This window comes from Rhipicephalus microplus, chromosome 2, assembly GCF_043290135.1.
Source record: "Rhipicephalus microplus isolate Deutch F79 chromosome 2, USDA_Rmic, whole genome shotgun sequence".
In the NCBI taxonomy this organism is placed as follows: domain Eukaryota; kingdom Metazoa; phylum Arthropoda; class Arachnida; order Ixodida; family Ixodidae; genus Rhipicephalus; species Rhipicephalus microplus.
In genome coordinates, this window is record NC_134701.1 from 211599204 (window position 1) to 211611731 (window position 12528).

At 48.5% G+C, this 12528-nt stretch overlaps 1 protein-coding gene across 2 annotated transcripts in view; it reads right to left on the reverse strand.

The window, feature by feature from the left end:
* The window catches only part of LOC119169572 (protein croquemort-like), a 114165-nt gene that overhangs the window by 21962 nt on the left and 79675 nt on the right, over nucleotides 1–12528 (reverse strand). For both annotated transcript variants that reach the window (XM_075875487.1, XM_075875484.1), the window contains exons 5-7: nucleotides 3028–3119; nucleotides 2205–2251; nucleotides 1981–2053 (exon numbers count right to left, since the gene is read on the reverse strand). In XM_075875487.1, coding sequence (XP_075731602.1) covers nucleotides 1981–2053; nucleotides 2205–2251; nucleotides 3028–3119 — 212 coding nt within the window. The remainder of the gene's footprint in view (nucleotides 1–1980; nucleotides 2054–2204; nucleotides 2252–3027; nucleotides 3120–12528) is intronic.

Here is a 12528-nt window from a genome sequence, read left to right on the forward strand (position 1 = left end):
CACCTAATACGACAGTGTTGGCACAAAGACACGGGCGATTATAATGCACGTAGAATAATACAGGTGCACCACAGCTGAAGCATCTTGATCTTTTACTTGATACAGGAACGCGTTGCGATGCCATTCTCAAAATTCAAGTTGAGCATAATCTTCCAGAAGCGGCGACATCACACCTCCACCCGCTTTCCGAGAGCCGCGAAGTGCGTAATGATTATGCCGCGTTCTGTTATACTGTACGTATTCACGCGTTTTCAAATAATTATCCCCGTAAGAGGTATCAGTGTTCATCCACGAGATTCATTAGATGCACAATGATAATTTTTTAAGGAAGAACAAGCACGAATTGTGTCAGAAGAGTAGTCGGCACCTCCTCAAATGTCACAACTAATGGAGCATACAACCAAATTATCATCGTATAAAATCTGCATTTTAATGTCAACGTACCTAAAAGCAAACAATAGTGCTAGTCAGGCCAGTGCTTAACTTACTATATATAGTGAAATACCCGATAAGAAGTTGTAACTAAAACTCGCCTAAATACTCTTCAACACAGTTGCACTCTGCACTAGTAAATACATCGCGGCGTATTAAACAGGCCCCGACTGTGAGTTCTGAAGCATAAGCGAGCATAGTGAGCCAGCTTGCAAGTACAGCGCCTCGAACGCGAACACTGTCATTTGTCTGTTATTGTGCTTGTTGTATAGACGCTCGTTCCATGAGTTGTTTGCATCCCTCGGTAGAATAAACTTTTTCTAAACACACAGTGCACACGTCACGCGCATTGACTCAGCTGGCCCGAATAGCGCGCCAGCTGCAAAGCCACGCAGCTTGTGTTCGCGAGCAGAGCGCTTATGTGCCTTGTACAGAGCTCCGAGACCTTGAGCTGACATTCCCCAGTGCGCCGCAGCACGTAATAGTGTTCCTTTTCTAGCGTCGGAATTAAGAAGGGGAATGGACGAAGGGCTCGTTTATTCGTTAGATAAAACCTAATGAAACAAACGATGAAGTCAATCAAAAAATAGGGGGCGTTATACGTCATACCTGTACACGAAAAGAAATTGAAGTGGGCGAAAAACGTCCCTATCTCCCCGAAGGGAATCGTGAGGAAATGCGAATGTATTTCTTGTGCCGAGAAAGAGGGTACCGTTGCCGTCAGGTATTCGCTTTCGCCGACTTCGGCGGCTTGAGAGGCGCTACCATTTTATTTTTCCATGAAAATACGGCGGGTTGTTGATGAATACGTAAAATTTCTGCGGAATACAGCAAGTTATAGGCTGGACCCGTCTCGTCCACTTCGGCCTCCATCCGGACTTTCTCGACTTGAGACAATGGTTCTTTGCCGACTGTGGCTTGTTGTCGCTTTCACCAAACTTTTTGCCTTCCAAATCGGCATGGAAGACAGTGCTGCTTGCGATCATTGCGGCAGCGAAGAAACGATAGAGCACATTGTGTGTCACTGCCATTGCAACATCGCGCACAGACTGCTGCGTTAGCCCGCCTTGACGAGAGACCCTTGTCAGAATAGTCAGTGCTCGAACGCCGACACGATCTGTCTTCTCAGAGAAAATCAGTCAATGCCTTATTATTTCGTTGTAGTGGCCTATTCGCGCTGTAGTGGCCTGTTGACTAGACCATAGCACCCCCGTTTTTGTTTTCGCGCGTCTGTTTTTCTCTTCAGTTTCCTTCTCCTCTTTTTTAAATCCTCACCTTAGTGCAGGACAGCAAACCAGATGCTACAATTCCGACAGACCTCCCTCCCTTTCTCTCAATTTATTCTCTCAACCCGATTGTTAAGTATGGGAAAGGTTTTCTTTTCAAAAAATGTTTTGGTGTACTACCAATGTGCAGACACTTGCACCCCCTCCACCCTTACATCCTTCCCTGACTTGGCCCTTGCGGGACTAATTTCTGTGACCCGCTGGCTCAGATAAGTTTGAGACCCTTAGACTATAGCGCCGCGTCAAGCTCTCCGATACTCACCTACAAAAATCGGAGACAAACAGAGTGATGTTGTCCCTGCTCTCCAAAGCAAGTGGGGGCCACATGTCTCCAACTGAGAATAAGATAAAAACAAAAACAGAACGGGCGGTGCATCGTTATTTCGCTAGATGATTCGACCGTTTTAGTTATTATTATTCGCTAATACGAACTCCCGACAAGCATTTCTTAGCAATTTACCAAAACACGAGGTCAGAGCAGCGTACCTGTTCCGTTGATCATGTTGCAGTAGCCATGGTAGGCGGTCGTCTGACTGGTATTCGTTGGGGGAACAAAACAAATGGCGAAATTTGTTAAACTTGACTACAAAAATACAAAAAAAGATGACGCTCGAATATTAATTTCGATTTAGTTGCCCGTTCGAGAAACCCACGAAGTCGAAATTTCCAGAGTACCCCACTACAGCGTCTCTCAAAATCGCATAGTGTTATTAAGCTTAGAACCGCTGACATTACTATTAACCGACTCTTATTTATTTGTAGTGTGGAACAGTTCCACTAGCAGCCTGAAGACTTCTATTAAAATCCCATATAAACGAGTAGCATCTCAACAAAGCACGAAGAGTGCTAGCATTTAATTTCTTTAGTTCGTTTTTTACGCCATGGTCGAGTACTATATGCGAACCGCTCAAAACAAAATGTAAAGAATTCACAATCACGTAAAAAACATTTTTCACTATCAAAAATAATTTATGGAGTGCTATCAAAAAAGAATTATGGAGACTTGTGTGTGCTCAAAGCACACACAAGTCTACACACGTGTGCATTCACATGCGCATGAAAACACAGTGTTGCCACAACTATATTTTGAAGTTGACTGCAATGCTATAATAAAGTCCGTTAAATATATTTAAAACCTAGTCGGAACTGTGCGGACAACAATCGTGCATATCTTAAGCGTCCTTTCGTTACGTTTTAATAACTACAACACAGTCACTTTCCTTCCGCATGCTTCGCATAGGGTCGAGTCAATTTTTTTTTTTGTCAACTCTCTGCTTTTCTCTAAATAATCACTCACTCTTATACTCACTTCAGCCCATTGAATTTGTCCACCTCGCCGTAGTTGTCCATTCCATTGGCGCCCGTGAAAATTGTATACTCTCCATCATCCGTGTCGTTTTTCTGTGGAAAAAAAAAAAAGAAGCCATGCAGCATGCGTTAAAATCGTCACTACGTGTTAATAGACAGGCAAGAGAAGTTATGAGAACAGATTCGCCACAAATAGCATTTACTTTCCGCCACTTCGGTGTAGATTAACACTAAAACTACGCGAGGATAATGCCACTGTCATTCAAACCGGCGGCAAACTAGAGATTATTATTATTATTATTATTATTATTATTATTATTATTATTATTATTATTATTATTATTATTATTATTATTATTATTATTATTATTTAACAAGTGACACTACATCATTATGCTGAATTGGCAGATGGCTAGTTCGGAAGTGCCCGACAGATTCATACTGTTAACGTAAGAATGACAAAAAAAGAAACATGGCTGATCCCCCTGTATAGGAATCGGTACAACACGAAAGTGAAACGCATTTTTGTACAGAGGTAGTTTAGCATTTATCGTACATTCTCGCAGCGACGGCAACCAATCGCAAAGTAACGTTATGAACGGCAAGCAGCTGTTAATTTGCAACACACGCCTCAAGCAGAAAGCACGCATGAGATTATAGCACACACAGGACGAGCACGGACTAACAACTGTCACAGCTAGACACTTAAAGCGCGCTGTTCAAAGAAAAACGCACGAAACGAGCGCACAAGTATACACATGACAAGCGCGAACAACTGTCACCATTCTTCCTCCGTCGTGTGTCTGTGAACGCGGCCGCATGGCATGCCAAGTGCCAAGCACAGTAAGTGACCTTCGTCCTCTCCCAAATCACGAGTCTGATAAGCGGGCGCGCAGGAGAGACCACGCTCCGTGAAGGCGGCGCTTCGTGGAGGCGAGGACCTTTAGAGCGCCCCCAACGCGAGCCCGTCGCGCCAGCTCGTCACTGATAAAAAAACGCGCTGAAGTTTCAAAGCTCTGAGGATTGCCAAACGGTGTCTGGTGTATATAAATGGCTCGCCGTTAGCATTCCCGACAACGTACGCTCCGTGGCGCAGTGGATAGCACCGCCCGCTGAGAATCGAGAGGTAGCTGGTTCGATTCCGCGCGCAATTGCTTGCCTTCTGGTTTCTTTTCTTTGCAATCTCTGACTGCATCCGCCACTTCCGTGACGGAAGTACATCAGCGCAGCCGTGGTGACCCCGGCATAAAACACTTTCGAGTTAAAAAGAGTGCTTGGCCGAAGCACTGATACAGCTTTAGGTTCCCCCCGCCGCAGTGGTCTAGTGGCTAAGGTACTCGGCTGCTGACCCGCACGTCGCGGGTTCAAATCCCGGCTGCGGCGGCTGCATTTTCGATGGAGGCGGAAATGTCGTAGGCCCGTGTGCTCAGATTTGGGTGCATTAAAGAACCCCAAGAGGTCAAAATTTCCAGAGTCCTCGACTACGGCGTCTCTCATAATCATATGGTGGTTTTGGGACGTTAAACCCCACAAATCAATAAATCAATCAAGCTTTAGGTTCCGCCATTAGCTTCCCGTGACAGCATTTACTTTGAAAAAAAAAACCAGCTGTTCATCAGATAACTGTATTAACCACTTTCGAAAGTACTTCGAAAACTCAGCCCATAATTTCGTTTCTTTCCTTAATATTCATACCAAAAAGATTTTACAACGTGAGAAGGTGCCGAGATTTCGGCATGAAATTAAAACAACCAGTAAATATCAGCAGGTTCATTAGGTCTTCACTAAGAGATATCGAAGCTGTAGCGGTTACAGAGCTCAGCTGCAGACCCGAAAGTCGCGGGTTCGACCCCGGCCTCGGCGGTCGCATTTCGGAAGAGTCGAAATGCGTTTAGAAAAAGTGGGCAACAATTTAGAGTAACAGGTACTCTACTATGGTAGCGCATAAACCCGTTAATAGGTTCGGTGCAACATCTAATGTCAATCCACGTTAAAGAATTCCAGATGGTTGAAATTTCCGGAGCACTCAACTCAGGTGTCCCTCATGAATGCCGCATGAATTCGCGTGGTTTTCGTGTGGAAGAGGACGAAGAGGTTGGGATTGAGCCGCTTTTTAATGCCGCATGAATTCGCGTGGTTTTCGTGTGGAAGAAGACGAAGAGGTTGGGTTGGAGCAGTTTTTCTTTTTGTCCTAGCTTGACGAGCAGTTCTGCGGAAGGTTTCCTTGAGTGAGACAAGATTGGTGACAAGATTGGTGGAGCTGCTGGGTACGACAACTGACGACGCACCCCATGCACAAGAGCCCATCCAGGAGCCGGAACACAAGCCCTGTGCCCGTGGACACGCCAGTTCACAGAACAAGCCGCCGCCAACGAGGCCTACCACCAGAGACACCGGCACAGCTTATCCATAGAGCGACTATGACTTCGCCTCAAGGCGTCATGGAAACTCCTACGTCGTCGGCACCAATTTATTGCACTGTCCAGAACCCGCTGATGCCTAGTCCCTTTCACGGAGAGCTGTTTGAGGATGTGGACGACTGGCTGAGCGAGTTCGAACACGTCGCAGCGATCAACTACTGGGACGAAGCCGCCAAACTCCGCAACGTCTACGCGTGTTTGAAAGACGGCGCCCGAACGTGGTTCATGAACAGAAGTGATGTCTTGACATCCTGGCGCGAGTTCCAGCATCGCCTCTTGGAGACCTACCGGAGCCCCGACCGCCGCGATCGTGCTGAACGTGCATTGCATTCACGCATCCAGATGCCTAATGAGACCGTCACCATGTACGTGGAGGACATGACGCAGCTTTTCAGGCGAGCGGATCCGGCAATGCCAGAAGAAAAAAAGCTACGCTATCTGATGCGAGGCGTGAAGGAGCAGCTTTTTGCTGGTCTAGTGCGGAGTCCTCCGAAGAGTGTAGCAGAATTCCTGACCGAAGCCACTACGATGGAGAGGGTACTTCATCAGCGGTCAGCCCTACTCAACCGGCAAGTGAATTCTGCATCACCTACTGAATTTTCCGCCAGCTTCGGGAGCAACAGCATTGAGTGGATTCGCGAAATCGTCCGCTCCGTCGTCCGCGAGGAAATCGCGAAACTACACGGGGCGAGACAGCCGGAGGTAAGCAGCATCACCAATATTATTCGGGACGAGGTCCAGCAGGTGCTTCAATATCATATCCCGGTATTGGCACGTTAAATCTCACATATAATTATTAAGATACATCAAGCCGAAGAAAATTTCCCGTTCTTTGGCACCTCCTCGCACACTTCGCTTGCTTTTAATTGTCTTGTCTTGTCTTGTCTCCTAGGAGATCTTGGTTATTGGAGGCTGCCTTGGATCATCTGCGTTTTCGACAAGGCACGCAGGTGGCCATGCGACTGTGGGCCGAGTGACGCGAACGCCCGTGTTGACTAATCAAGGAAGGAAGGAAAATAGGAGGAAAAAAACGGCTGGGAGGCTAACCAGCCTTTAGGCAGCCGGTTTGCTACCCTGCGCATTGGAGGGGGATTGGGAGATGAAGGATAGAGAGGAGAGAGTGAAGAGCGATAAAGACATCACATTAGGCAGCACACGTGCGCACACTCAGTCATAGTCCAGTCTTGTCTTTCGTGGTGTGTGACATTGCTGTTACAGCCGCTTGTGGCAAGTCCGTGTAGCGTAGGAATTTCAACAGTGCTTTTGTCGCCTTCTGTTGCAATGTCCTCTCTCGGGCACTTGAAAGAATAGTGTCCACAGACATTTGGCTGTTGTCGATGCGCGCAAGAAGTTGACTAATAAAAGTGAACCAAGGGGCAAGGTGGTGGTTATTCATGATCTAGGTATACCACGTCGTCTGCTTCTCGTTTTTCTTATCGTCCATGCGGTATACCTAGATTAGACATATGGTCATGCTGCACATCGTGATGATGAATTATAGCTCAGCTCCTTTTAATATGTAGGCAGCTTTCAATAACCCTGAAGAGAAGTTAAGAACGCAAACCTCCCCCCCCCCCCTCCGTAGACGAAACAAAAAAAAAGAAAAAGAGGAGAAGACAGAACGTCATCTTGCAAGATGACGCTCTATCCTGTGTCCCTTCTTCATTGTTTCCTCTACGAGGGCTGGGTTCTTAACCTTTCCTTAGCCCGAACCAACTAGCTCAACAGCACGTCCTAGTGAGTTTTAATCTCCCACTCACTGCACCATTCATGTGGTGTGACGCCGGGCGCGATTCTAAGCTTCTGTCACGTCATTTCACCCGACTCCTCACCCAATATGACGACTGGATAGTTTATTCTACCTCAGGCACGCCGCCATCCTGGGCTGATAAGTCGATTTTGCGTTGTTTTTGTATATTGATTGATTGATATGTGGGGTTTAAAGTCCCAAAACCACCATTTGATTATGAGAGACGCCGTAGTGGAGGGCTTTGGAAATTTCGACCACCTGGGGTTCTTTAACGTGCACCCAAATCTGAGCACACGGGCCTACAACATTTCCGCCTCCATCGGAAATGCAGCCGCCACATCCGGGATACGAACCCGCGACCTGCGGGTCAGCAGCCGAGTATCTTAGCCACTAGACCACCGCGGCGGGGCTTGTTTTTGTATATTGTGATGTGAACTAAAAGGCCATGAGACACTGTATGCACCAACTCAATCGTTTTCATGCGTACGCGACTACCGTAACATGGTTCGCTTAGCTGTTACAGATGCAGAACACAAAGGCCAAGAGCCCTACATGGCGGCACTAAACCCCTCCGTGAAATAGTCTGTAGAATACCCTATATAAAGGGTCTTCTTCAAAAGCGGATTTAAGCAGTGACCTGAGCAGTACATCTTCACTACTATTAATCCAGAATACCCGAGTTCGATTCCAGCTAGCAACGTAATTTTTATACATCTGATTTGTATTCAGATCATGTGGGCTTTTGTACATCGAGCCGCGGCCTGCGTCTGATTCGGTACACAAGGTTTCCGCCTTAATGAATAGCGACGGCGGGCTTCCATAATACCCGCTGTAATTTTTAACCTCCAATCAAGCACAAGTTTTTGAGCTATGACAATGCCACATGCTTGAGCTATGACCAATGCCAAATGATTTTGACGGATAACACAAATAATGTGACCATCCACGTATATTTCGCGCGAATCAATGTCGAAGTACAACTTGAACGAATGTCTACGAGTCCAAGTACAAGTAATACTTGGACTATGGTTGTACGCTGGGTTTCTGTACACCTTTAACACGGCCGCTAAATAGATTGAAGTGACTTCACGCTACCCAGACACAGTTGTGCGTCGAAAAATGCACTGAGACAGGCAGCTGCGCTCTTTATTTTTTCTTCGCGTGATTGGGCAAACGACGTTGCTTTTCGAAAGAGAAGAGCCAGTGAGTGTTTCCGTGCAACAGTCATGTCTCTAATATGTAAACGTTTGTCAAGCCCATAGTAACATACGGCCAACAGACCTTGGGCGTTTTGCGCTTCCGTGTTATGACAGACGTCGTTGGAGCTGACATAAACACGTATTGGGCGCATGGGAGAGCGAGCGGGCGCACGGCAGCGCGAAGCCTGTACGTGCACACCGTGATATAAGAAGAGAAAGTGCGCGCGCGTTTGTGTGTGTGTGTGTGTGTGTGTGTGTGTGTGTGTGTGTGTGCGTGTGCGTGTGTGTGCATGTGTGCGCGCGCGTGCGTGCGTGTGCGTGCGTGTGTGCGTGTGTGCGTGCGTGCGTGCGCCATGGGGGGGGGGGGTGTAATGGCAACAACAAGAAACGGTGTATCAACTCGTAGGGCAATCTAGCAACTCGTAGCAGGCCATTCTTGAGCATTATCCTGCTTGAACGACAAAAGTTTCATGCAAACAGGTATAGAATGCTCTGTTCAACTTGTAAGTCAGATGGCGTTTTACTGGCTGCCATGTTAACTGGATTTACAGAGGCTTGGTATCTCGTCTTCAGGATAACAATAATAGTAATTGATGTCTTTTTTTGACATTCCAAAACCGAGATATGAGTGTGAGGGACACCGCAGTGGGAGGCACCGTAAATTCCGGCCGCCTGGAGTACCTTAACGTGCACCTGAATTTAGGCACAAGGGCCTCTAGCATAATCTTTCTATTCCCTTTTTCTTGTTCCCCCAACTTAGGGTGGTAGCCATACGAAAGTTGTTCTGGTTAACCTCCCTGCCTTTTCTATTTCTGTTTTCTTTTTTTCGCCTCCGCAGCGATGCGGTCCCCAAAGCAGTGATTCGACCCCGCGACCTTCGGATCTCCAGCGTCAAAGATTGCCCGGCTAAAATGGCAAGTTGGGCTGTATGTGTGTGTCACAGAACGAGCGCTAAAAATGGGCGCGCCGCCAAATTCTTGCGATAACGCGCGGGAGAGACGCCGGGAGGTCAAAAGAAAAAAAAAAGAGAACAAACATCCAAGGCTCCCCGGGCGCGCGCTCTCCCCGCGGAAGCGTGGCTTCGCCGACGAACCTCCTCACCCCACATCGGCGGCCGAGATAGCCCGCGAAAGTTCTAGAACGAAAGGGGCGTGGTCATACCGAGTTGAGTCATCGGCCGCGGAGGGCATTCCAACCGCCTCGCCCTCTTCCCAGCCTTCGCTGCGTATCGCGCCGACGAAATGACGAGAACCTTCTGAAATTTCGCGCGGAAGGTATTTAATCGAGCAGCCGAGACGAGAGAGCAGGGGAAGACGGAAGTTAGCGCCAGAGCACGTTGGGATTCCGCCGTGTAGTCGGCGAAGGTTTTGTCCGTAGCGACAGAGCAGGAGATGAAGAGGATTTCCACCTGAGGGGTGACGACTCGAGCTACAGGCAAGAGTGTGTGTTTACCGCTATCGAGCCAAGACGCGTGGCGACAGCTGCGTGTGTGAAGCCGACGTGTTCGGGCGAAGAAGTTTGAAGCTTGGATAGTGGCCAATTGAAGACGCGAGGTTTCCTGGAAGAGAAACTTCGAGGGCGCGGAACGACAACAACGCTGGACTTTTGAGTGAGTGATTCTCGGAAGAGTATCATCCAGACTTTTGTTCCAAGAACTTTGGACTGGATAGGTTTTCTATCTCTTTAGTCTTTAAGTGTCTCGGTTGTTCAATGCATGCGACTGCATTGTAGTGCGTATCGTTGTCTGTGTCCGTTGTTTTGAGTGTGGCTGATTGTACTGTGTAGTACGTTGTTTGATTGGTGACGTATTGTATGTAACTATTGTGGAGTGTGCATTCTTGTGTATTGTTTTCGATCTGCCATTTTTGGGAATATAATATTTGTTTTGTTTATCAACTCTCGGCTCTGACTTGTTCTTTGGGCCACAGCCGGCATCCGCTGGCGCGCCAAAAAGGACCACTTCTAAATTGTCCACGCTTTCGTGGTGCGGTTCGGGGGGCCCATACTTCGGCCCTTGGAATTAGCCCGGCGATCGCCTCTTTAATTAACGGGACCGGTGTGTCAGTGTGATTTCCCCTCCTTTCTTGCCTACGGTTTTTGTGCGCTATTTTCCTTCGGAAACCACCTGGTAGTAGGAAAAGCGTTCTCCCCCCCCCCTCCCCGGTATTCCACGAGAGATACAACGGGAAGGTCGACGAACTATTTTTCAAAGCTGCGCCATCGGCTGGTGCCAGTACTTAGACCACAGAGTGATTCCAGAAGCGGGTCTGAATACGGCCGTGCATTTGTGTCAAGAATAGGCGGCACCGCCGGCGGTCCAGTAGTTGGTTTCGGGGGGCGTTTCTCACGTCGTGCCGTGCCTGCGTGGGCAGACGTGGGCGGGAGCGAATGATAACAGGGTGCAATAAATGTTGCGGCCGCGTCACGGGAAAGGTTAAATGGCAAGCCTGGCTCCAACGAAGAACTTCCGGAAGAGACGTACACTGAGCTCGAGACCAGCGAGCAAACGCTACACAGACAATCCTCTTAGAGACGCTGCGCCGTGTTCCCTTAAGGGCTGCAAAAATTAGGCATCTCATTCTTCCTCTGACCTCCACCACCACCACATCTTAAGTGTGCGTCGTATGTGTGCGCGAGAAACACTAAAGGGCTCTATGTTAGGGCGATAAAGTTTTGACGTACTGAACGCAAGGTTTTAAGTGCGGAGCCCCTTAGGGAGCACGGGTTGTTAGATGTCGTATGCTGTCATCGTATGCTGTCGTAGCTTGGCATAACGCAGGCAGAACCACCATGTAGCACAGCCATTTGTAAGCATATGGAGCCCGCGTTCGTGCCAAGGAGAAGTATTCTACCTCTTCGACATTGTGGTGGTGATAAGGCCTAGTTCACACTGAAACATCCGCTTTCTACAGTGACCGGAATTCCCCTGCCGCCGAAACGCAGCGTTGTTCGCACTGGATGCGCCCCGCGCCGCCGAATATGCCATCTACCACGGGGCAAACGCGGGATGGATGCGCTGTCACCCGGTTGTTGTCGCGGCTCGCAAACGCCACTACGCTATCCGTTGGTGTATACTTGGACGATTCTCGTACGCAAGAAGCAAGAAAAGACAGTACTGCTTACTTTGCTGGCAAGTGGCTGCCTTGTAATGCACGAAGAGCAGAAAAACCACCGACGCCAGCGGCGTTGGTGGGTTCGTTTTGCTCTGCAACACCGCAACAAGCTCGGTCACGCCAACAGCAAGCTCGGTCACCTTTTTCACGAAATACGGAGGCGAAGTAGGCACAGAGAAGGTTAAACTCCCGTTGGTTTCAACATTCAGTTACGTGCACTGCGGCATAACAAGTGAGTAGAGACGCCATTTTTCAAAATTCTTTGACTAGCGCTCCTATTGGTCCGCGGTGACCGATTCGGCGGCAGACGCCGCAAAAATCGGTCCGAGAGCGATAGGCGCGGAGAGGGCCCTTTCGGCGGATCTCGCCGCCGCCGAACCGGATTCGGAGCACTTTCGGCGGCCGGAATGCTCAGTGTGAACGTGGCCTAAGTGCGGAGCACTCAAGGGCCTCCGGCTGTCGTATGCTCGGTTGTCGCTTGGTGTAGGGAAGGCAAAACGACGACAAAAATAGAGGAAGCAAGCACAGAATAAAGACACTACCGAAAGAAAGAAACGCACAAAATACCATGAAAATGGGGAGAGTAAGCAAGATAAAGAAAATAGGTAAAGATAGGGGAAGAAAAAATAAAGAAGGAAAATAGGCTGAAGAATGCCCGAAAGTGACTTAAAAAGAGGAGGAGAGGTAGGGAAAACCAAAAAGAAACAAAAGAAAAATCACAGTATATCCACGGAGTGAATGATGATAAGTGGGGTGAAGCGTCCGCCCGTGTGTCCAATCGTCCGTGCATCAGTAAGTTTACCCATCCATTCATCCATCTGTCTGTGCGCGCATGCTTCCCTCCATCCGTCAGTCTGTCCATCCATCCGTCCGTGCTTCCGTTTATCCGTCCATCTGTCTGGCCGCCCACACTTACTTCCGTTCGTCCATGCGTCCGCCTATGCGTCCATCAGTCTGTCCATGCCTCTGTGCGTCCGTCTGTCTGTCACTCACACTAGCGCCACCTGCTGAGTGAGTCAT